General features: G+C 40.2%; 1 protein-coding gene across 4 annotated transcripts in view; it reads left to right on the top strand.

The window, feature by feature from the left end:
* Nucleotides 1-26,755, top strand: part of PHKB (phosphorylase kinase regulatory subunit beta) — a 212,412-nt gene that overhangs the window by 103,085 nt on the left and 82,572 nt on the right. For all 4 annotated transcript variants that reach the window (XM_075009104.1, XM_075009103.1, XM_075009105.1 and 1 more), the window contains 5 exons: nucleotides 337-534; nucleotides 6,631-6,688; nucleotides 13,880-13,957; nucleotides 17,923-18,081; nucleotides 26,039-26,133. In XM_075009104.1, the coding sequence (XP_074865205.1) occupies nucleotides 337-534; nucleotides 6,631-6,688; nucleotides 13,880-13,957; nucleotides 17,923-18,081; nucleotides 26,039-26,133 (588 nt within the window). The remainder of the gene's footprint in view (nucleotides 1-336; nucleotides 535-6,630; nucleotides 6,689-13,879; nucleotides 13,958-17,922; nucleotides 18,082-26,038; nucleotides 26,134-26,755) is intronic.

Here is a 26,755-nt window from a genome sequence, read left to right as displayed (position 1 = left end):
GATGGCACCAGCCCTGGAGGACGTGTAGACGCTATTCATCGAAATAGCTTATTTCGATTTCGCTACATCGAAATAAGCTATTTCGATGTAGCATCCCGGTGTAGACGTAGCTTAAATGAGTCAAGCTTTCTTTGATTTATTTATGACATAGTTTTTATATATATGAGAGGGGTAGCTGAGTTAGTATGTATCTTCAAAATCAACAAGACCATCTGTGGCACCTCATAGACTAACAGATATTTTGGAGCATAAGCTGTTGTGGGCCAAGACCCACTTCATCAGAGAGATTAAGAGATTTTATAAGAGATTAAGAGAAATTAATTATTTTTTCTCTAGAACACCGATGCAGCACTTCTACCCTGCATTAGTTATCCTGCATTCGCTGTGGATGATGATGCTTTGTACAGCCAAACACTTGATAAAATTGTTAGAAAACTAAAAGGAAAATATGGGTTCAAACGATTTTTGAGAGATGGTTATAGAACATCACTGGAGGACAAAAATCGGCGTTATTATAAACCAGCAGAAATAAAGGTAATGGAATACATTACTGGAAAATCCAACATGCTGAAGGAGACATACCGCTCTTTGACATTATGGAGATATGGAATTTTAACTATTAATATACAGAACCTAATTTGGTATGTTTTTGCTGCTGCTTGTAATGGGTTTTGGTTAATACGAATTTCTACTTCTGTTCACTGTTAATTCCTCCAGGTAGTAGAACTTGTATCATCAGGAAGAGCTGTAGCCATTCTACCATTTAAGTGTGTTTAAAAAGATGCGTTCACTCCACTATGGATATATTTCTCAGTTCTTCCTATGTAGTTTTCTCTTTTAAAACATTTTAGTCAGCTTTCTAAGAGCATCTTCGATATTGACGCTGGTCGTACATAATCTGATTCTGGTGTTTGTTTTAACTAAACTATTAAATGTTAATTTGGTGATTATGGACCCAACTGTTTTCCAAAAGGAGACCTGTTCTTATTGACACAGCTACATTTGTCCTGCTTGTTGCTCTCTGTCTGTGATGGATTCTTCTAGGCAACTGCCACCTGTCAGCGAGTTAATAGTTTTATTATGTGTTTTTATTTTTTCCAGTGATGTACCTATGTATTGGAGAATCAGGCCTGTCCAATAAGACACAAAATCAAGCTTCCAGTGAGAGTCTAAAGAGTCCATGTTACCAAGCCAATTTTTTTTTAAAATATCATTGTTTTCTCCTGGCTACCTTTTCCCTAGTTAGGGGGTGGAGTATGAGTGTGCATGCATGCACATTCATCCATACATAGGTATGCAGTTTAAAGGGTGACAGTATTATCTCATTTTTATATACTATGCAACCTAGTTGTGCTGTACTTAAAACTGTTGTATCATCTCTCTAGAAATATAATGCTTAAATGCATCTGTTCTTTTAACTGACAAAGACAGTTTTAAACTAAGTCTGTCATTCTGTCTTTGTAAAACAGAAGCAAAACAATAAGGTGATATACTTGTACTGACACTCATCCCCTTAACTTTGAATAACCCTTGGCCTTTTTGTTCTAATGCTGGCTTTCCTTAAACTTCTATGGCTTATTTGATGTAGAGCAAGAGCATTATATTAGTTGCTCTAGATCCAGGGGTCAGCAACCAAAGTAGGAAGAAGAGACTTTTTTTTTTTTCAAATTCTGTTAAAAAAAAAACCACACACCTCAATAATTCAACAGTTGCAAGGCATGTGACTATGAGACAGTCCTTAATAAATAACATGAAACCATACTTTTAGTAACCCATATTTTAAGAACAAATGATTTGTAATGAGCTATATGTGTACTGTAGGATGCTTACAAACTTTTTATATATTCTGGTTTCTCACACTTTACATGTGTGTGTTTGTACTATTATTTTCTTTCTCAGTCGTGTCCTGTGGGTGCTCCTCTCTGGTTGTCAGTGTGTCCTTGCGCCAGCATTCAGAGATTCTTCCATTGCCATAGTTTTCCACGCCATGCATGCACAGTACCACTTCCTCATGCTATCTGGAGCGCAGGCGGCACTGGCTTCTCAGTTCCTTCTTTACCGTTCTCAGCTGCAGATGGAGCTTCGTGTCTCTCTACAGAACAAGTTAGTTAGTTTACCGTTAGTTTAGCCATTTACCCAGTCCAAGTTCTTTTCCCTAGTTCTTTACTGTTCTAAAACAAACAAAAAAAGTTGTTTGTTAGCGTTAGTTTTAGCTGCTGCATCACCACTATGCCAGGCTCCCCAGGCTTCAAGCAGTGTGAATCCAGCAAGGATGTCACGCCAGTTTCTGACAGCCATGTGTCCTGTATTAAGTTTCTGAACAAGGGTCACCAGACGTAAGCATGTGTTCACTGCTCCAGCCTCACAGCAAGAGCCCACAGGGATCAACCCAATTGCTCAAAACTTTTCTCTACAAAATTCCCTACAACCAGCAACCCCTGACAAGCCACCCGCTAGAGAGCCAGCATTTAAATTTAAGGGTCTGGACTCTAAGCACTGCTCCCCAATCCCCCAGCTTCTTTAAGATCTGCTGCTGCTATGTTCAACCCATCCCCATTCCATTCCTGGCCTCTGGCTCCATCTGCACATTTGCACACCCAGTCAGCACTGTCTAGGGCATCAGAACCTCGCCCACCAGTGCTGCAACTGTCCATCTTGGCACCATACCAGCCACACTTGGACCCTGGTACCAAAGGCTTTCTTTCTGAAGGTGAAAAGAAACCCCCCCCGCATCCTTCTTCCTCTTCACTGGACGACGTGCTCACCCAGTTGCCCGCTCCTTCTTAGACCTCTTCCACTGGGTGGCAAAGGCACAGGACAATGACATGCAGGAGGTGCCTGTTAAGCAATATTGGCTCTGCCGCACCAGCAACCTCCTTCCTCCTGCAGGGTGGCACTACCTATGGACAAGGCTAAAATGGACCTGGCCACAGTGCTCTGGCAAATCCCAGTGTCCCTTGCGCCTACTAGCAAATGGGAGGACACGAAGTACTTTGTGGCTTCTAAGGATGCCGAATTTGTATTCATGCACCTGCATCTCAACTCCGTTGTCGTGGATGTAGTCCACAACAAAACTAGGTCATTTTGTTCAAACCCTGCTCCCCCCATGACAAAGCCAGTAAAAATGGGCTATCATAGGCTGAAAGCATTACCTAAACTACTCTGCAATGGACGTCACGGATACGGCGGCTCAAGTTAGTTTCAGTGGTCATGCATCATACATCCTGGCTCGAACCCTTGGGGGCGCCAAAGGAGCTACAGCAAAAGATTGAGGACCTCTGTTCAATATCCAGCACCTTTTTGCTGAGAAGATCGATGAGGTCCTGCATTCTATGAAGGACTCCTAGTCTAACTTGTGCACTCGGCATGTATACGCCCCCAATCAGACAGGCCTGCTACTTGCTGTACCAAAGGCCTCGGAAGTAGTTTCAACAACCCCAGCAGCAGTACCATTTCAAGCCCCACCTCAGCACAGACAATTGGGCAGGCAGCATCAGAGCCAGCAGTCCTCGATGCCTCACCCTCAGCCACCTAAACAACAATTTTGGTGGCATGATTGAGAGTCATTCTCAACTAGGCATCATGCAATTAAACCATTTCATCATTGCCTCCACCCCTTCCTTCCTCAGTGGAGAGCCATCACCACAGACAAGTGAGTTCTAGAAATGGTGACACAAGGATACTCCATCCACTTCATTTCTGCACCCCCTACCCACCTCCTTAGCTCATTTCTCTTCAGGGACCCTTCTCATGAACATATGCTGGGCGAGGAGGTCCAGCATCTCCTCAGCTTTGGGGGCGGGATCTCAAACTGGTTCCCACAGAATTCCAGGGCAAGAGATTCCACTCCACTTCTTTCCTCATTCAGAATAAAAGTGGGGGATGGTAACCAATCTTAGATCTCAGGAGGCTCGACAAATATATCCTCTACACAAGTTTCAGGATGGTGACTCTCACTCCCATTATTCCAGCCCTGAACAAGAATGATTGGCTGTCAGCTCTCGGTCTACAGGATGCATATTTCCACATCACCATCCATTGAGTTCACAGACACTTGTTCCACTTCGCTGTGGGAAACTGTAATTATCAGTATGGGGTCCTCCCGTTCTTTCTTTCCATGGCACCAGTAGTGTTTTCCAAAGCTCTGGCGGTGGTGGCTGCCCATCTTCAGCATCAATGGGTCATTATCTTCTGCTACCTAGATGACTGCCTCCTAAAGGCCCTGTCGTTTCATGAAGTCCAGCACATAGTAGATACCACCTTGTGGCTCCTACTCAGTTTGGGTTTCCATATCAGCTGTGAGAAGTCTACGCTTCAACCTGCCCAGTCCCTGGAGTTCATAGGAGTGCACATGAACACTGTTACCACCATGGCCACTCTACTCCTCTGGTGGTTTCACACTATGTGCCAACTCATTCAAGTAGTGTGTCTATCACCAACTACTACAGTGCATGCCTGCCTCATGCTAGTGGGACGTATGGCCACTACCACCCGGGTAGTCAGGCAGACCAGGCTCCATATACCCTGGCTTCAGTCATAGCTGGCCTCTTGCTATGCCCTGGCCAGGGATCCACTCTCCAAGGCAGTGGCCATCGCACCAACTGTTCTTGTGTCTCTTCAATGGTGGATGTGCCTGAGCAATGTTCTCTCTGGTGTGTCCTTTCACCAACCACCACTGTCCATCACTTTCACCACAGATCCCACCCTGCTGGGTTGGGGGGGTCACATCTAGGTCCCCCATGGTATAGGGCAAGTGGTCATTCATGGAACAAATGCTCCACAGTGTTCTCCACTACTGCTTTTCTCAAGAACATACCCCTCATGGACACTTGCAAAGAGGCTACGTCGTCTTCAAGTAACATCTGCTCGGCAATACACTGTCTCGTTTACCATTGCTTCTTCTATCCACCTGGGCCAAGCTGTGTTGTCTACTGTACTAGTAACTGAGCTCCAAACACACCTCCATTCTGCAACTACAGCTTGCTAGTCACCCAGAGTGGAGCACCCACGGGGACCCTACTCGAAGAAGTAGTTACTCACCTTGTGCAGTAACAATGGTTCTTCAAGATGTGTGTCCCTGTGGGTGCTCCACTTCCCTCCATCCTTCCTCTGCTTTGGAGCATCCTGCACTAATTGTCAGGTAGAGAAGGAACAGAGGAACCCACACTGCACACATACCAGATAGCACAAGGAGGTTCTACTGCACATGGGCAGTGCAGGAAACTATGTCTATGGAAGAATCTTTGAGCGTTGGCACAAAGACACACCGACACCCAGAGTGGAGCACCCATTGAGATACACATGTCCAAGAACTGTAATTACTGCACAATGTGAGTAACTTCCTCTTCTTTACTTTCACTCTCGAGTCTATTTTAATTACACCAATTTTACTTCACTTTTAATTTCAGTTTTCTTTCTTAAAATGCATTACCCTTCACAGCAGTAGTGCTGCAAGCTTCCTGTTCACAATTAAGACTTCATGAGCAACACGATCAAGACAGATACACTATCATATCCCACAATGCACTGCACACATTAAAGCAGGAGCTAAGCAAGGTTTTGAGCTCACATATTGTTTGCTATGTAGATACGAGTTGTTCATTGTTGGGCTTTTAGACATTCGTCATTTATCAAAAACAATCAGGTGGGATTTTTTTTTTATTTTGCAATTATAGCATTGGAAGTCACAAAGAAGTCCTTAAAGAGCCACAGGTTGCAGACCCTTACTCTAGATCATATTCTTCTCACATGGTGGCAGTGAAAATGTGAGCTTTCATGATTGAGCAAGTTTACGAACTATTCTTTAGGAGGAAAAGGAAAGATTCAAAAACTTCTGAGTTACTGTATTGGGCAGAATTGTGCAGTTCATTAGATTGAAAATGTTGTATCATTGCACGTACTAGTCTGAGAAAATGCTAAGTCCGCTGTTTAACCATTGATTGATTTATTCAATGATAAGTGTTCTCTGAATTCAACGAACAGTTGGTTTCACTCACCAAATAGGTAAGTTATTTATCATTTAATTTAATTTCACAGTTGGCTACAGTCTGAGTATATTGAAAACAGTTTCACTGTGTGGTTTTTGAGTATTAATATATCAGTAAGATTTTCTGAATTAAGTTTCCATTTTTCCTTCAAATACTTTCAAATGTGTCTTAGTAAATAAAAAAATTACAATATAATATTCTAAGAATGTAACTTAGTCTGTATAATTTTATTACTTGAAAAATATGCTTTAACATGTCAAAAGCACAAGGGCCTTCAGAAGGGCGAGATGAAGATCAGACAGCTAGCAGAGGAGAAGCAAGCGCACAGAAAGCACAATAAGGACTTGCCAGACACCCACTACATCTGCAAGAGATGCAGCAAGGACTGTCACTCTCGTGTGGGTCTTCATAGTCACAATAGACGCTGTAAATGAAGTCCTCAATTGAAACTTTAAAGGGCGCAATCCATAGTCTATGCAGACTGAAGGATGCCTACTACTACTACTCCATGAAATAAGATTTTAAAATGAAGAGCTAGTGTATTAAAAAGATTAAGTGTGTGTTCATTTTTATTCTCGGAGTTAAAAGTATATTTGAATGCATTTTTAAATCAAAATGTTGAAGTATTTTTTGTTCTTTTTAGCTATTTGATGGGATTGAGTGTGAATTTCCACTGTTTTTCATTTTCATGATGATTGATGGTAAGTATGTCCTAATATCAGAGGCTGGTTCTTAAAATACACAAGTGAAATTATTTTCTTTTTCTGCAAGAGTAAACTGTCATACAAATGTCTCATTGGTAGTCTGCCTCATGAATCAAATACAGTGAATTATTTCAGATATTGAGGGTGAACTATTTCTTTGAATAAAGTCAAAGATAGAAATAACAATCACTTAATGAGGATGCATGCTTCAGAGACACAGTATGCAATTATAAAATTTCAGGTATTTCTTCAGTTTTTAATTAATCCTGTGGGAGCTGCTTAGTCTTTCCCTTTCCAGCAATCTCCGTTAATCCATGAGTCTGAAGATGCTTCCCATTAACCTTCTTCCTTACTCCTGTCATCCATCATTTCTCCCCTCCATACGTTATCATGGAATCCACAGTCACTTTTGATTAACTGCAGCTCCTGGCTTTGTGTGTTAGCATTACTTCACATTTTCTCTCTGTGCACCAGAGATGCACTGTGTGACAGAAGTGAAACTGTAGCTGCTGAATAGCAACAGAGAGGGAGCCGTGCTAGTCTATATACTATCAAAACAAAAAAGCAGTCAAGTAGCACTTTGAAGACTAACAAAATAATTTATTCGGTGAGCTCTCATGGGACAGACCCACTTCTTCAGACCACAGCCATACCAGAACAGACTCAAATATTGAGTCTGTTCTGGTATGGCTATGGTCTGAAGAAGTGGGTCTGTCCCACAAAAGCTCACCAAATAAAATATTTTGTTAGTCTTTAAAGTGCTAATTGACTGCCTTTTTTTTTTTTTTGTAGCTGCTGAAGAACAGTGTAGAGTCAAGCTGGATTTTTCAGCATATCTTTAAAAGGATGGGTGTACTGTGGTAAATCAAACAGAATGCAACAGAGAAGATGCAGGAAACCCAGAGATGTCTTGGTGGCAGGGGACTGCTAACACTAACTGTTCTTTTTTTTAACCAGATATCTGTAAATTTTTAGTAGACAAGGCAGAGAGGTTATTGGAGTTGTTGAAGGTGTGAAGGAAATGAATGAAAGGAAATGGAAGCTCTCATGGAGGTAGCCAGTGAAGTTTTGGAAAAAGTGTTGAGTAAAGGAGATTTCAGTAGAATAGATCAGAATCGTCTAAAATATTTGAGTTCAGTTTTGGTTAAAGGACATAGATTAAATAATGTTTTATAACCTTCCCTTTACAGAACTTCCAAATGAAAGAGTTCAGTTCATACATAGCTCCTATTCTTTGCTGTCATTCTGGACTTATCATAAAATGTCTTGTTTCCAATAAATACCCTTTATTATCTGTTCAGGGAATAAGATTGTTATTTTGGGTAGGTAGACGAGATTGTGAGGAGTGGCAAGGATGCCAATGCACAAAGGAATATTTCCTTTAGAAACAGACATATGCAAATGTCACAAGGAAGTGTGCCAGGTATGCTGCAGCAAAGGCTCTGGGTTCTCCTCACGTGGAGCTTAAGAAAAATGGAAAAGGTTTACTGTTCTGTTAACTATGGGTGGGAATGAGTAAGGGACTGTTTTCTCTCTCACTTCTGTAAACTGAGTGGGGAAAACTACAAATTTCATAGTTAACAGTTCTAGCTTTTCTTTTCTGATATCTTCATTTTATTGAATAAAACGCTTTTGAATTTAGCTGTCTCTGTGCATGTGTGCTTTCAGAGTAGTAAAATCTGCTGCTTTCTTTTTTCTGATACTTTTGTCATCCAGCTTAGGCTTTAAAAGCCTCTGCTGTAAAAAGCAATTAGGATGATTGGTGTTCTCATCATAGTTTCACTCTAAAAATAAGTTCTCTATTTGCTGTTTCCAAAGTGTTTTTTGGTCTGTAATACTAAACTAATGTAGTGATGAAACCACATGTGGGTTAATAATGAAAAGAGAAGGTCCATGGCAGGTCAGAGCAGTCTTCGTCCAGTTGAGGAAAGTATATAGTACTTTGTACTGTGGTGGAAAAATAAACGAATGAAGAAAATCAATGATCTGAAGAGGCAATGAGCTAAAATATGTGAAGTAAACAAGTATATCACATTTTTTAATCAAAACTTATTACACTATACCATGATACAATTAATAAGCAATCCTTTGTCACCTTAGAGACTAAAACCCTCTTTATGAGGTGGCAGTGGAGTGAAAAAACAATCCAGGGTTTATATAGAGCGGAGGGGAGAAAGTTACCTGTCTCTTGTAGGATGAGTTAATGAAGTAAATAAGCTGAATGTGTCTCATTCTTGCGAATATCAGTGGTGGGGAAATTGCCATCGTACTGCATAAGCCAGTTAAGATCTCTTTTAAGGCCAAGGATAAAAGTGTTAAATTGGCAAATAAATTCCAATTCAGATGTCCCCTTCTGGAATCTTGTGGTAAAAGGCTTTTGTAGAAGAATGGCTACTTTTAAATGCAGTATGGAATGTCCAGGGACGTTCACATGATCGCTTAGAGGGAGGGGGGTGTGTGTGTGTGTGTGTGTGTGTGTGTGTGTGTGTGTGTGTGTGTGTGTGTGTGTGTGTGTGTGTGAGAGAGAGAGAGAGAGAGAGAGAGAGAGAGAGAGAGAGACCATGCCTGATGCCACATGTATGCCCCTTTATCCGTTGGTGCAGAGACGATCCGCTTTGGCCAATAAATGTAGCAGAGGGGCACATGATTGCTGGCACATGATGGCATATATCACATTAGTGCATGTGCAGGTGTTTGAGCCCCTGATGGCATGGCTGATGTGGTTAGGTGAGGGTGTCATTTACGTAGATACAGGGACAGAGTTCGCAACACAGTTTGTTGCAGAAATAGGTTTCTGGCTTGGTGTTCCTGATGTGTTATGTGTGGTTGCTGATAAGTATGTTCTTGAGTTTGGGCAGCTGTTTGGAGGCAAGGACTGGTCTGTCACCCAAGATCTGAGAAAGTAAGGGTTCTTTTTCCATGCTAGGTTATAACTGCTAGTGACAGGTAACTTTCTTCCTTGCCCCTCCCTGCTATATAAACCCTGGATTCTCTTTTCCTACTCCATTTCCATGTGATGAAGTGAATAAATTTGTTAGTCTCTCAGGTGCCAAAGGATTGCTTGTTGTTTGTGAAGCTACAGATTAACAGGGCCACCCCTTGGAGACTTTATATCCTGATACAGTGATAGAAGCCATTGTGCAATAAACTATTGGCCAGAATAACTATCAACCAAGAAAGAAATTATAAGTTTCACATTAGTGCGAGGAAAAAAAAATTGGAGTCTCCAAATCCCCACCCCTAAAGTTAATACAAAATTGGAAATATGTACAGTGAGGCTAATAATGTTGGAAAGAAGTGAAATTGCTGAAGGTGGAATGAATTACCCCACGATACTGACTCTGTTGAAGCAGTTTGTCACCACACATCCCTACCCCACCTTATGTGCAGAGAAAACGATTTAAGCAGAGGTTTGCATGGAAAAGTGAAATACATTCAAAGGTAAGAGATTTTTGCAATAATTTGCTGATAATTTTAAAAAATCACAGCAATTAAATTCCTCTGTGCCCTTCTAAAATAAGTGACACATTTTCCAACAAATACACATTATACAGCTCTACAATAGTTAATTTTGGCTTTAAATTATTTTGTTGTTTTTTACCTTGAGATGACACAGTTTTTCCACTATTTTGCTTATATACATGTCAGATTTTCTGTTGTCTGTGAAGTGACAACTTTCTCATTTTTGAAACTGGGAGGAGAGAGTGAGTGTAGGGTGCGAGAAGACATTGTAACAGTCGAGAGTGCAGTCCAACCCCTCTGTGAACCCTCAGAGGAATCCTAAACAGACCAGGCTGTGTCAGGTGAAAAGGTGCAAAACAACTAACCCTGCCATGCCAACACCTGCAGAACAAAGCACACTTGCCAAAACTTCAAGGCTACGCTGGCAGTAGGCCACAAGAGATAGTGATAGGAATGCATAGGCAATTTTAGGCAATCTTATGTTAATGAGTTAAGCTTTATCAGTTAGTGCTAGGAGGCCTGTTACAGAGTCTCTCCCCGAGCGAAGCTCCTACTCATCAGGTTTTCCCCTACTGGTGACTGCGGCGTTTCCGGGGCTCCCGTCGCAGGTGTCACGTGCTTTCAGTAAACCAAATATAGCACTCGCCTTCTGGGTGCAGCCTCGTTTCTGGGGAACCCGAGCCTTATTGGTTACAGTGAGATTCTGAAAATGATATATTCTGGAATTAGTTTGACATTTTCTATTAATATTAACAGGAACTCACTCGTTAATTTCCCATGTGTCACACTCATTTATTTACCCTTTCCCAGATGCTGTTTGGTATAAATAGAACCTGTATTTTCACCTGCAACTTGTGAGGGTTTTTTCCTCACAGTCTAGCAATAGAAATAATTTGCAAATAAATGCTGTGAAGATATTCCATTTCTTTGTCATGTCAGTATAGTGCTCAAAAGTATGTTGACAAGGTCACTTTTGCATAGTTTCAACATGTTTTTAAAACATCCTTTTTCCTTGCACAAACCTTTACCTGTCAAGATTTGCAGGTTTGTTTTATGTTGCATTTATTTCTTAGGTATTCTGTGTATGTGGGAATACGGCAAATTACATGGAAATATATTTTCTAAAATGGTGTCTTGCCTTTTGGTGTGTTAAAATGGCGTGAAAAGGAAAAAAAACCTTTCTAAATAGTGTGCTCCAAGAACTTCCTATCAACATTCCCTTGTGAAGATTGTGTTCTTTACAAAGCCCTGGTTTAACTGGATTGGCCACTTTATTGCACATTGATATGCTTAAAATACCTTATGACAAGAAATTTTTGAGTTTAGGAACATATGAATTCAAAATTTAATGTGTCTAATGAAAATGTATTTGTTTACATTTTTCCAAGCATCTTATGATTTTTTTTTCCAGTTTGTATTTTTTTTAGTGTACTACTTTTTCAGGGGTTTTAGGCTATGTCTACATGGCAGCACTATACTGAAATAAGATATTCAAAAATGGCTATTTCAAAATATCTTAAATAAATAACACAATTTATTTATCTTAAATAAATCACACAACCATGCACAAAATGCATTTTGAAATAGCACCCAACTATTTCAAAATAGCTTTTCTGGGTCTATAGCACTATTTCAAACTAGTGCCATTGGAGCCCATTATGGCTTATTTCAAAATTCCACTATTCCGTGTCTTAACAGCTCCTGTTTTGAAATAGTGGTTTTGAAATAAGTGTTATTCCCTGTGGCATGAGATGAACTGGAATCAAAATACCACACCCGCTATTTTGAATTTATTTCGAAATGGCAAGTGCATCATTTAGACGCTGCCAAATTATTTTGAAAAAATTACTGTTATTTCAAGATAGCTTGGCCATGTAGACACAGTCCCAGTGTCACACACACACATACAGTTCTTCTACATTCAATACCAGGGTACTTTTCCTTGAGTGGCCTTTGTCAGGAGAAGGTCATTTAGTAATTTTAAACTTTCATAGAAAAAACATAGCGGAGAAAATGGTTGGGCAAGGCAAACCAGTTCCATTATTGGGAACTGATATGGCTGTTTTCTGCTGTTTCACTGTGATTTTTCGAAACCACAGAAATCCCTCACAGTGGGGGAGGGTATGAGGAGAAACTGGTGGCAGAATGGAGGAGAATATATAAGATGTGATGGCAGTTACAAAATTGCCTCTTAATGTCAGTCAGAAGAGAATCACCTTTAGAGCTCCAGACTAGCACTGTTATATAGTAAAGAAGTTTAGCACATCCTAAATTCCCACTGCCTTTTCTACTTGGTAAACCGTGCCCAAGCCCTTTCAGGACACAATTTTTCCCCTTCCAGGTCAAGGTTAGTTGATTCCGTGATGAGTTTGGTCATAGAGAGCCTCTTGGGACTGTCACCTGATGGTTGGATCATACCACTGAGCCTGCCTACCTGCCCTCTGGGGTGCCTCACCACCCTGTCCTGCTGAGCCGCAACCTCTGGTTACCCAGCAAAGGCACAGAGTTGGGGTTACAGGCCACCACAGAGCAATACAGACACTGAGATCTGCTCTGGGAAGACTCAGGGAAAAGTCTTAGTGGGACCAGAGATCCACAAAAATTAATCTGTAAACTAAATTGAAAAAAATGGCACTTATACTGAAATGGGTGCCTGTTTGTGTAGGTTATGTGGTAGTCAGAAGTCTGGGTCACCAATGTAGTTTTTCAGAGTCACCAGTGTGGTGTTCTGACAGGTCTTTTGCTTTATCAGCAATGATAATCTGTTAGCTGCATACCTAGCTCCCCCTGCCTGTCATGTGAGGTTGGAGCAGGGGGGCATCTAATTGCAGAGCCAAAAAGGGGGGCCCAATGTAACAAGTTTGCTCAGTTCTGAGATAAGGTATGTAGGTACCCAAGCCATGTTTATTGTTGAAGGAGGTACAGTTATGGTTGTCAGCAGACTCTGGTGAACCACTACACATATATAACCACTAACAATGGCTCAGTCAGTGCCAGGATTGTGACACTGCCTGGTAGGCCAGACAAAGAGTTTAAGTTGAGGAATCCCAACATTTGTAGACTGAGACAAGCAGTCTATGATACACACCTTACATATGTTATGCATTAATGACACCTTTGTTACATCCCCTTGTACTTTCCTTCTGACATTTCAGACAAAATACTCCTATTCACCATCTGTTGTTGCTTTAGCTCCTGATGTTTCAGACAAAATATCACTGTTCATCTCTTTTGTCAAACTATTTTATTGTGTGCTAGGTTGGGTTGTCCTTGCACTGTCCTGGTGGAATGCATTTACGTGCACCATGTGTTTTATCAGTGCAAGCAGTACTGGTGTTGGACACTAACTTGCAGGTAAACTGCTTTTGACAGGGCTTGCCTGTTGCTCACAATATAACTTCTGCTTACTTTAGTTCAGGCCCCAGTCTTTACACCAGGTCCATGCTTCAGGCTGTCTCATACTTTCAGGCTCTCTGTTGAATGAAATTCACAAATTTAGTTGTACGGAAAAAAACTTTCCTTCATAGAAGAGGCCTTAAAGTGCTCCCTCCAAGTCAGGATGGAGACGTTAACAGAGCATTATAGGGACACTTGCTTTGTCACTTGCCTTTATTGCATCAATTTTCTAGAAAACTCATTAGGGTCCACGCATCAGAGGTGTTAGTATAGATGTGAATCTGATGATCAAAAAGTCTTTTAATTGAAATTTTAATTGGTTATTTGCAGGAGTTTTTAGAGGAAACTCTGAACAAGTAAAGGAGTATCAAGAGCTTCTGGATCCTTTGCTTCAACAGTCCATGGAAGGTATAGTGCGATAATAGTTTCCAGGCTACAAGATTCCTTTCAGTTACCTGTAGTTTTAAAAAGTGTAGTTACGTTTTATAAATTTTATTGCAAATATTTTAGCAGCAGAAGATCAGAGCAACATGGAGATGATATGTTATGAGAGGAGTTCTTTGTACAAATTATTAATATAAAACCTAATTCATTTTTTCTATAAAAACACCTCTAATCAGAAAAAGTGTTCAGTGTGTGGTAATAGAAATGACAATGGTTTAAATGAGGTGTTTACTTAAACACTATTTTTAAAATTATTTCATTTCTTAAGATTACATGACTACATTTGGAAGCTTTACTTACTGATATTCCCAGTATCAGAATATTTCACTTTGATATGACTATAAGTGGAGCCTTTAATCATTCACTGGTTCTCAGCTTCAACAGCACAAGGGTTTAGGAATAGTTCAGTAGTTGGCTATGACACAGGTTGTAGTTTGGACCAAGACTGCTTTGAAAATAGCAGTATTTTAGAATTAATATGAATGTGGTGTATTTTAAATCACTTGTATTTTAGTATAGTGGAACTGTACACTAGGAAGTGCACAAATGTACCAAGTAGGTGGCTGTCCATAATAGAAGACCACAGATTAGATGAAAATTACAAAAATGTCTGAATAGGGATCAAGTTTAAAATGTTGACCTTTCAAGACTTGAAATTTTGAGTTTTGTAGAATAATAAAATTGTTCATAATATTCAGATGTTCATTTTTGTCTGTAGAAATAATAATATGCAATAATCATCTCATTTGTTTGTCATTCCTGCATCTTATCATTTTAATTAAACTGAGTCAGTTGCTCACAGAAATTTAATAATTGTTATCTCATTAGACCACAATGCAAATGTTGTCACCTCATTGGTTACCTTCCTTTCCAGATCACTAATTCATACATTCAGCAACACAATCCTGAGGGAGAATCTTACAGTGCTGAACTGGTAACCTTTGTTGTCACCATTCATGAGGAGGCAAAATTTGCAGATGGTACAAAACTACTGAAGATAGTTAAGTCCCAGGCAAACTTCAAAAAACTATAGAAGGATCTTTCAAAACTGGGTTGACTGGGCAACTAAATGGCAGATGAAAGTCATTGTTGATAAATGCAAAGTAATGCACACAGGAAAACATAACCCAGCATTCATATCAAGCTATAGGTTCTAAATTAGTAGTTACCTTTCCGGAATGAGATCCTGGAGTCACTGTGGATGGTTCTTTGAAAACATCTTCTCAATTTGTAGTGGCAGTCAAAAAAGCAAATCAAAGGTTGGGACTCCTTAAGAAAGGGATAGATAACAAGACAGAAAATATCATATTGCCTTTGTATAAATCCATGGTACAACTATATTTTGAATACTGTGTGAAGATGTGGTTGTCCTATCTGAGAGATGTATTGGAATTGGGAAGGAATCACAAAATGGCAACAAAAATTACTAACACAAGCACGAATCTCAACTAGACACCCCCGCCCACCTCAGGGTTTCTGACAGCAGATATTAGCAAAAAGATTTTTATAATGGAAATATGAAACCCAGAAGGTGTCTGCAATGGACAGCAAGCCCCTTAGTTACCGAGGGAGACTTCTCCTTGGTGGCAGCAAGCCCCACTATGGGCATGGGGGGCTTCAGTTGGGGGCCAGTTGAGGTGGCAAAATGTTGAAGTAGCTGAAAAGGAGACAAGACTGTCATATTAGGCCCACTGGCAAAATGCTTATATAAGAGAGAAAATAATAGGAGAACAATTTAAGTAATGTATGTTCTATAAAAGATGTTCCTGGAAGAACTTCTGTTAGGTAGTTTTGGAACAAAACAGAACAGCACAGAAACAATGTCACTGTAGGTATGATGATGATGTGATGGTGGATGCACCAAATCTCAATGACTGGGGTGGGGGAGGCAGCTCTTATTTCCAGGGATTTGGGGGGGCAAGCGCTGAGGGCCCAGTTGACATGGTCCCTTCATGGGGAATCAGCCCCCCACAGCTCATGAGACTTCCCCCTGACAGCAACAAGCCCTGGTATGGGTGTGGCAGGGGTTCAGTGGGGGGCCAGTTGAGGTGGTCCTCCGTGAATATCTCAGCTGCTGGGGGTGACTTCCCCCAGGCGGAGGCAAGCCCCGTGCATCTTAGCCACCAGGGGAGACTTCCCCCGCTTCCCCCCGGCGGCAGCAAGCCCCAGTATGGGTGTAGCGAGAGTTCAGTGGGGGGCCAGTTGAACTGGAACTCCCTGAGCCAGAGGAGACTTTCCCTGCATCAACAGCAAGCCACACTAAGGGTGTAGGGAGGTTCAGTGAGGGGCCAGTTGAGGTGGTCCTTTCTGAGTATCTTAGCCACTGGGAGAGACTTCTCCATGGCAGCAGCAAGCTCCCAAATATCTTAGCCATGGGGGAGACTTCCCCATGGCAGCAGCAAGCCCCAGTATGTGTGGGGGGGGTTCAGTGGGGGGCCAGTTAAGGTAGTCCTCCCCGAGTATCTTAGCTGCCAGAAGAGAAGCCCCCAAAATCTTAGCCATGGGGGAGACTTCCCCACAGCAGCAGCAGACCCCCCAGTATTTTTACCACTGGTGGAGATTTCCCCATGGCGGAGGCAAGCCCCCGAATATCTTTCCCGCCCTTGGAGCCCAAAACACACACAATCTATGACAGGGTGCTGCCTGGCAGCATAGTCAGCACCAAACAGCAGGCACGGTTTTTTTTTATTGGGTTGGAGGCTACCCAGTTGATATGGCAGAGTGCAGGAAAGACCCAGATTGCGTGGTACCTGTGGGGGAGGGAAGGGGATTCGCACACAAATGTAAACTGCTGAGAAGAAGTTTCTTGACATCTTATGCAAGCACGACCCCCACCACAGCCTTGTTGCCATGTGGTGTGGTGGGGCAGTGGCTGGTGCCAGGCAGCGCAGGAGAAAAATAAGAAGTGTTGAGACAGGGCCACAAACTCCCTGCAGGGACTATATGTAATGGGTAGACATGCTCACAGCGCTAATAGCCAAGAAAGAAGGAAAATCACCTGGTTGATGGCTGTCATGACCTGCAGGGAACAGAGAGCAAACGTGTTCATGTGTGTGAACAGGTGTGCCCCTACGTCACCCCCCCGGGCCCTCTGTCCCCTCCCCCTATGAGGCCATGGTTCCCCAGGGTGGGGCTTCTCTGCCCCCCTGCCCCAGCCCCTCACATCCCTGAGCTTGGTCTCCAAGGGTTCCCCTTACTGTGGAAGGTGGAGAAATGCCTGAAGCAGGATGGTGGGTCTGTGGATGTCAGAGGTGAGGGTTAGAACTGGGCACAGTCTCAGCTTCACTGTGAACAGCTCGGCAGACCTCAGCCGCATGTACGGGGGCAGTATTTGAAATGATCCCTTTAAGGGGGTGCATGGTCAGCGGTCCCAGAACGGCTTTCTGGCCACCCCACCCCACCCATTCTGTGGCGTTTCCTGGCTCATCCTTTTGAAAGAGTGCCCAGGGGATCTTCTTTTGAAGAGTCACAGTAGTCTAGATTCAGCCTACATGATTTATTATGATACTAGTGCTTACTTACCTAAATGATTTTTCCTCTGCAAACATGGGTCTGATTTTGACTTTGTAAAGAAAGACAAAAAAGCAGCTTTATTTTCAAGTAGTTTCGATTTCCTGTGCATATTTAGCTCACTTCTAGACAGCATGCATTTTTCTGCTATCTATAAATAAATGCCCTCAATAAACTATTAAGACAGTACATTGTTCCGTAGAGAAATCATATAAAAACGTCTGGGCATAAATAAAACACTGTTTAATTCCACCCTCAGTCTTCACTGATTGTAACTTGGAAGAATAACAATGCTGGCAACCTTTCAGCTCAAACAGATCATTATCAGTGTATATTTTATCCACTTTTAACTCACTTCAGTTTAGTAATGTAAATAGTTCAATTTATGTACTTAATGTATTTATTTTAAAATTCCACAGGATATCCTGTTTTGCCCAAATATTATTATGTGCCGGCTGACTTTGTTGAATTAGAAAAGAAAAGTCCTGGTAGTCAGAAACGATTTCCTAGTAACAGTGGACGTGATGGAAAGCTTTTCTTGTGGGGACAGGCACTGTACATCATTGCAAAACTTTTGGGTAAGTGGAACTGGATAAAACTAGATTCGCATCATATTTATCATACATCTGACTGCTACTAATAAAACCTGTGTTTCTTGTCACCATTTTTCTTAAACCAATACACATATCCAGATTTAAGTTTTGAATGGGTTCTACATATTTATTTAGAGTGTGTGTGTGTGTGTGTGTGAGAGAGAGAGAGAGAGAGAGAGATCTAAAAAAATAAAAATCACTACACCTACTTTATTAAATATGTGGAATTAAATTCTGGAACAGTCGTCTTCCAAGGGGAGTAATGGAGCAAAAAAACTAACTGGCGTCAACACTAAGCTTGATAGGTTTTATGGAGGAAATGGTATGATGGGACTCTATACAACTGCAGTGCACCTGTGTGTTTTCCTGTGTTACTTCATGTATGAAAGAAGATTGGCTTCTAAAGTTTCAATCTTTCTTCTTCCCCCACCACACTTTCTATTCTTCAGTCACTAACCTTTGCTTTCACTCCCCTGCCAGTACTATGAAATATCATACTCTCCTCTAATACATTAAAGTTATATTCTATACCAAGAGCACCTTTAGTAAAATGTGAAGGTTGTGCAATTAATTGCTCAAGCCGTGAAATGCCAGCGTTAAGGTTTAATGTGCCAGTGGCTGGCCTAACCTCTAATCTGCTGAGAAGGTTAGGTTACCACTTAGAATTTCATAATGATTAAACTAATCATTCATTTTCAGTGAGATTGAGGAAGTTATCGTTGTTGGTAAATCACCTGGAATACAAAGTTAAGGATTCCACAAGAGAATGCAGTTTGGCAATAAAGAAAAGAAGTGGGATTATTCATAAGAATGAAATCCTTGTTTTTCCAACACTTTTCAGTTTTTGACTGTGATTTAATAAAGATAATGCTTATGCACAAAGTCAACATATTCATAGAGGATTGGTCTTATAGACATATTTCCTTACAACTTGCCACTTATCAGCCTGTTTGTGATCATGCATCATCTTTCTGACCAGAGCTGAAAAATGTATGATTCCTCCTTGTGAAGCAATTAATCTGCTAGTCATAGTGAGACAATACTTGTACCACCGCCACCCTTCTACCCACCAAGCCAGGTTTGCTGCAAATTAAGTGACTAAAGGAGCTATATATTGTTGAGAGAGAGTGTGTGTGTAATATTTCACAAGCTTTGTAGCTGCAAATTAAGTGATTAAAGGAGCTCTATACTGTTTTGTGTGCGTGTGGCTGGAAATTAAATGATTAAAGGAGCTCTGTACTGTTTTGTGTGTGTGTGTGGGTAATATTTAACCAGCTCTGTAGAGGATGAATGTTGGTAAAATAAATGAAATTAATAATTTGCCACATGCTATTGGACTATCTCTACTTACTGCATCCCCTTGCTTTTGTTTTATCATCTCTCCCTTCCTGTTGTTACTTTCCTTATCCCATAATTAATCATAGAATCATTTCCTGAGTTGTCATTGGTGTCTTTCCTCTTATTTTTTTTTAACTCTTTTCCATGTTGTATTCACTGTCTCTTCTTGTACATTTTCTTCTTCTTGTCCTATTTGTAGCAGAATGAAACTGGCCTGATTTTTTGCAGGTTTCACTTGTGCCCAGAGAGATTTGAAAAAATATCAGTAAATACAAACAAAATTCTGGTCATGTTTTTTTTCTGTTGCAACTGTCGGGAAGCTTTGAGCACTAAAGGCTTTGGAGCCTTAGGAATGAATCATAGATTTAAGCTAGGGGCACATTTGCAGTTTGTCTGTCCTACTGAAAGATCCTAAAACTTTTTTTAAAAGTTTATAAAGCTTGCTGAAGGTGATTTAGCTTTCTGGAAAAAAATTATTTGCTCAAATAAGTATGTAGTTTTTTTTCAACCCCTGCTAACAGTTACAGTCCATTTGATATCTCTGTTTTATCTGTTCTGGACCTCTCCACATGATTCTTGTATCCTCCTTTTTGGATAACCAGTGGTTCATAGGCTGCAGGTTGAAAATCATGAAGTAAAGAGCCATGTATCTCTTTATTAGAGCTTTGAAAATCAGTTTTTATTAATAGAAATAATATTTGCAAGAAAGGTGCTGCTGCTATGGATCCAAATGGATCCAAAATATGTATTTGTGATGATGCTGATGCACATTTACTGAGTTCCATGTTTTAAGTCTAATGATGATTATTTGATATTGAAGTAATTTCTGGTAGCAATTCTAGGAAGTCTAACAATTGTGCATTTATATGTAAGTAACTTTGTGTAGAAATGATTTTGACCTCATGTAGTCTAAAGTGCTTTAAGTCACTATCAGTTTAAATACAAATGTAAGCTAAATGGAAAATAGCATAGAGCAATGCTTTAATATGGTTTTTGCTTTTATAAAATATCAAACAAAAAGATTAATTTCAGAGTTGTTTAGTTTGTGGCTTCAGCATGACTATAAGTGATTCTGTTCAGCATTAAAGATATGTGTGTACATGTTGTATAGCCCTCGTTCTCCTGTTCTATGCATCAGTATTCAAATTGTTTGTACATATCTAACTCATTGTATATTACTGTATTGTAGAGTGTTTTCATTTCACAGTTGGTGTCCATTTCTTGATCCTGCAGAAGTTTTTGGTGTTAGCTGATGTAGCGAGCAGATCTGTTTGCTTTTTTTTGACCACAAGTTAATTTCCTGATACTCAAACTGCCATTATATTTTTCAAGACCCTGTACAAATTATATTGACTTGTTCAAGAATAATGTGAGGGTATAAATTAGTTTCATAGTAAAAGCTTCTTTAAATTTATAATGAAATGATAAATGCTTCCTACACTTCACCTGAAAAGTGTTACAAATTCCATACCTGTTGAAAATAAGGTACTATATTTTGTCTTTCTGTAAAACAAATGAATATTTTTTCTACAAAAAAAGACTCCATAATGAAAAATAGTAAATGAGAGGGTATGATCATTATAGATGGCACCTTCTGGAATTGCTGTAATGCAAGGGCAGCTTCATTATGTTTAGTTACAGTTTTGTCCTTTTAGAAACCCAGGCACAAGATCACATGGTGCTCATTGCTCTGCTTCAAAGCTAAGGCAAATGCTGTGTTGATATTAAATGAAGGGATTATAGCCAGAAGCTCAAAATTACTCCACTGTTTATCTCTATACTGGTGTCTATCTCTTAAATATGTGCTTTGTGCAAGTTTCCTTGAAGAAATGGATTTATTTGGTTTGTGTGACTATAAATGCAATAGTGTGTTAATTATTCATGCTAAGCAGTAGTTGGTACACTTGAACTTCTTTAATCTGGCAACCCTAGGAACAGGGTATGCCAGATTTCAGAATTTTCTGGGCTGGGAGAGGAAGCTGTTGGATCTGGGTGTGAGGAGGATGGGGATGACATACTTACCCTGCACCTCCCGCTACTCCAAGGTACTGCGCCCACCACTATGGGAGTGGCATGGAAAAGCTTCAGAAGAAGCCATCACTGTGCAGCCATTCCTGCAGCTGGGGTGCAGAGCCGCTTCCTTCTCCCGCTGCCAGGATCCATACTACAGGCATTTTTGCATCAGGGGCATGCAGAGTATTAAGGCCATTTTTATTTTTTTTTTTACATATTTAATATTTTCTTTTCAGTTCCTACATCATTTAATATGAACAAGTGTTTCCAGTTTTGTAGTCAAAGTGAATGGCTAACACACACATACCCTTTCACAGAAGTCACACACAATCACTATTACATTAAACACATTAATGCAGGCATATATGCAATGACACATACACCATAGCATAATTAGAAGTGTAGAAATACAACTTTATTAACCATTGTGGAACTGTGTCCCTAACTACCTGGATAAGTCTGTTCTAGTGCAGATTTCAGTTGGTCACAGTGACCACAGCTCGGCACCAAAATCACAACCCTTTCTTTTACTCAAACAAAGAAAGTAGGAGAGATGTGATGAGGAAAGACAAACAGTGCATAACGCGTGGTGGGTACTACACAATGGCGTCCTCAGAGCCTGCCCAGGCATATCATTAACCCGAAAGACCATAGAGGGATTCTGTAACCTTAACAATCTCAGAGAAACCCACCGAAGGTGTGGTAAGTGCAATTTAAACCACCAAACTGGATCTTTAGGCTGGCAGATGGGAGGTGGGATAATCCAGATAGCAGCTTTGCCAATTTTGCCACACAAGAGAAATCCCTTCCAAGCCCAGGAGCTCAGACTCCCTAAACATGGTAACAAAGCTTGAATTCACTTTTTGCTGCAGTGAGAGTAAGCAGCAGCAATTTGCATACACACCTCCCACAGATGTGAAATGATCACCTGACCCATCATAACTCCTCTCTGTATAGTGGCAGCAGGAGCAGATGAGGCAGGCTTCCAGAGGGCATTCCACAGCCCAGGAAAAGCTGGAGAAGTAAAAATGAGAAAAATAGGACATTCCCCATCTCCAAGGTACACACACGGTGTAATTGTCAGAAAGAAACACAGTTTTGTCCCAGCAGTTCCTGGGTGAGATGTCTTTGAGGTGTGCTTGTTTACTCTCAGATCCCTCAAAGACACACCTAAACTATTTAGGTGAACTCTGATTTCCATTTCCTGTTTCCTGCACAGTCCAGAAACTCACAAGGTTACATTTCACCTTTAACTTTTCAAATCTTTGTTCATAAATCCATACTTAGTAGTGTTCGGCAGTGTAACGAAATCATTTGGTTAGGGCATAGTTTGTGAAGTTAAATTAGTGATTTATAGAAACAGCTAAAAAAACAAAATGTAAACGTTAGGGCAACTCCTCCCCTTGATTCTCAGTTGAGCCAGAGACTTAAGAGCATAGCAGAGGTTATCCATCCCTGATTGGGAGAAATGAAAAGGAAATTTATGCTCTGTCCATCCTTGCTTTAGAAGTTGTCTACTGCTCTGCTCCACCGGAAAATGTGGCTCTTTCTATTTTTACTGATGAAAGGTAAAGAGTAAATTGGCTGTTAGAAGTGTCAGTGAAGAGATGTAGAACTCCCATAAACAAAAATACAGGTATTGAGGGGGAAAAAAACCACAGTGCACCCAGTAAAGAGAGAGAACAAATTAGGACTGGAGGAACATACCAGATTAAGAGCAGTGTAGCTGACCCACCCAAGTGAAAGTGTCAGATTTTGAAACCAGTCAGTATACCAGAACCATGATACAGTAACATCAGATTTCTGTGGTCAGTGATATCACATTTCTCTGTGCTTGTTCAGTCTTCAACAGTTCCTTGTGACATTGCCAATATGTGTGCTGATTATGACAATATCTGTAATAAATACTTATTTACTTGGAAATGGGTAAGGGCTTGACACATTTTACAAAAGATGTAACAGAATTCCTAAGAAGCAAAAATTACCACTGTAGGTTGGATTCAGGCCATTGAGCTACAGATGAAAATCACATTATTCACAGTGCCATTTTCAGAAGTTCACCAATTTTGGGTGATTGGACTTTTTAATGGGTCTTGAGTAATCATAACATTACCAACACTTCTGGAAAGTGATATGGTAAATTTCCATATCACTTCTTTTCAGGTAGGTAAAGGAAAATATAAGCAACCTATTTAAAATATTTAGATATCGATGACTGGTGATTTTGGTAATATATTACTATAAAAACTAGAATATGAGAAGAAAACAAACTTTTTTGAATATTTCTTCTTATTTTTATAATGAAAATTAGTTTTATTATTTTCCAGTCCAAGATGGCATGCTTAGAATATCACAACTTTTAAAAATACATAGAATCATTCCGGCAGAGGGAGAATGATTTGGGTGGGATGAGAGCAGGGGAAAGGAAGGCCTTGAGAAGTTTGTGTAAGCTCAGAACTAAAGTAGATATGCAAGTCTTTGAAGAAGTGGTAGGCAACCTGCAGCCCATTGAGGTGGTGTGTGTGGTCCATGAGATATTTTGTTTACGATTGCCCATGCACGGGGTTGCCAACCAGATTCTGCTGGTTTTCATCCACATAGTGGTTTTGTTTTTTTTTTGGCCTACCAGTATTCTAGCAGTCACAGTCACTTAGGATAAAGGCACATTAAGTGAGGTGCATGTTGATTGCTCGCATTGTGATAGCCATATGCTCCCTCTGCATCAAATCAGAATGCTGCCATGGGTCATTTGATATGCCATGACTATTCTAGGTACTCAAGCGCAATTAGAAAAACTCCCTATCACAGGCGACTGTCTTGGTTATGACAATCTTGTGTCCCATTGAGATGAAGGAGGGCCACTTACCCGGCTTCCTCACTAACATACGTTGCCCATCATTGCTTTGAAGGCTGACTATCACTATTAGTGTTGCACTGAATTTCCATCCTTGTGCTCTCCCTCTCCTATAGTGGTTCTTCCCAGGTGCTTGCTGTCTTTTTTTCTGCCTGTTTAATCAAGTATCCCTTTCACTGAGGTAGAGGAGGAGAGAGCATTACTATCAAAGTTGCTGTTTTCTTCTCAAAAGATTTATTCATTTTATCTACTTTATAGTAGCTTCTGTGTTAACATCCGATAAAATAATGCATCATAAAATCACAATGTTCTGATAATATTTTGAGGTACAGATTTGAAGGTCAAATTAGAACTGCTCAAGGCTTGTCATTGAAGGACAGCAGTGCATTCACAGAGAAGTGACTCTTGCTCTTTAAGGAACCCAGATTTCCATTGCATTATGCATATCTTCTTAGCTGATGCCATGAGTGGGTATGAGTAGAATTCAGACTGAACGCTATGTGATTGATGGAGAGCATTAAGGGTGAGGTAGATTACTCTGGGGTTGGCATTAGAAACAAGAGGAGACTAGTACAGTAATTGTAGCTGAGTAAACCATTTTAATAGTACTTTGAATACTTCAACTTCTTTTTTTGCTCAGAGAATATCCATGGAGAGAGTTCTTCAGATGTTTTTTGTTAAAAAGCTATTTGACACATGTTATCAAAATTATTTGATCACTTAACAGTTATATGCAAGTGTTCAGTATGAATCATCAGCGTTTGATAGGGCATGTGAGTAACATGTTACTAGATGAATGCTGATATTTTCTGCACAATAGCTCTTTTCGGAAACATATTCCACATCTTCAGCTACTCTACTCATAGTTTTTAATCCCACTGACTTGTTGGTGTCTTGCTTTTCCTATAGGGTAATAAAAGGTTCAGCTCCAAGAAGTAAGAGCGTAATTACCATTTATCATTAATAAAATTGCTTCACTTACTCCATCGCCATTACTTTTTACTGACCTGCAGGTCTACGTTCGTACCAGTTATATACACCTATATTGCTAAACATTGTTATATAGTTGGTTTATTAGTAGTGTGTGTATGGGGTAGGGATGGGGGTTGGGGTCCTTTCCATTGTGCTTAGGACTGTAGATAATTGCCAGGTTTGAGATCAGAAACAAGTTATTCTTTTAGTGCCGATTTGGATTTTTGTGTTTCTAGAGGAACTTCACTTACTTTTGTCTCAACCATTAGCACCTGATGATTTCCTTGTTACGATGGGTATGATTTGCTGCACAAAACTATGCGTGGCTGTTGGGCTTTAGTTTGTACCTTGGTGGATGTTTGCTGTTCTGGTCACAATTTTAATTGTGGCAGGAGCCTTGCTTGTTGGTGGCACAGTATGGCTTATCGTTTACCTCAATCATGAGCAAAGATCCAGGAATAAATGCAGCAATAGGATGCTTTGGAAAACTGAGACATGGAAAGAGATTTTGTTTTTTGAAGTTATTTAAGACACCACTTAGTCACTTTGCATAATAAACGGTTTATTTCAGTTTGGTATATTATAGCCTTTTATTAAGAGATTGTAGTGGTCCTTTCAAAATAGGACATAAAGATAATATTTCTGTGTTATGTCTCTATTAATAAAAGTAATATAACTGGATTACATAATATTGGTAATAGAATACCTGTTACCTTGAAAGTGCTCAGACTTTCTAACAAAGTTTCAATTACGGTTTACTTTCAGTTGATGGATTAGTGAATCCCAAAGACATTGATCCGGTAGGGCGTTACATACATCCACAAGATCAGAGGAATGTTAGCATGAGATACTCAAATCAGGTAAGCCTGTGCTTAATTTGACTTGTGAGATGATGTATAAACAAAAATTAGTTCAAAGCAACACTACTGTGTCAGAATTCTGGTTGTTTTCAAACTTAAATGCACGTTCTGTGCTTTTAAATTTATTTTTAAATCAATTTTCAGTTAAAATCAGTGGATCCTTCTGAGTGGTGCATTATTGGTTTTCTTTCAGATTTTTGTGTGTTCTCTTTGAAAGAATCTGGTACTATGTACTAATATGAAATGTAAACCTGAGGAAATCTTGAGTAGTACTTTCTACATGAAGCCTTATGTGTGGAAGCAGTGCTGGTACTTGCTAGTACTGAGTACCAGCACTTCAGCAGCCCCAGTTAACAGATTGGCTCCTCTTTTTTTTTTTTTTTTTTAATTAAAAAAAAAGGCAATGTGTACAAGTATAATGACTTCGGTTATGTGTATAGGAACTATGATTGTATCACATGCAATATCTGTTTCTGGACACAAGTTGTGATATAAGCAGGATTCTTATGACCTAGGAAGCACATTAGACCTGAATTATATAGCAATCATAGATGTCTGCACACTGAGAGAAGTGCACAGGGAGACAGGCAGAGACCTGCATTCCTCTCTACCTCCAGATAAA

The sequence above is a fragment of the Carettochelys insculpta genome, chromosome 14, assembly GCF_033958435.1.
Source record: "Carettochelys insculpta isolate YL-2023 chromosome 14, ASM3395843v1, whole genome shotgun sequence".
Taxonomy (NCBI): Eukaryota; Metazoa; Chordata; order Testudines; family Carettochelyidae; genus Carettochelys; species Carettochelys insculpta.
Note: the sequence above shows the minus strand (reverse complement) of the source record. Positions and strands in the feature narration are given on the sequence as shown.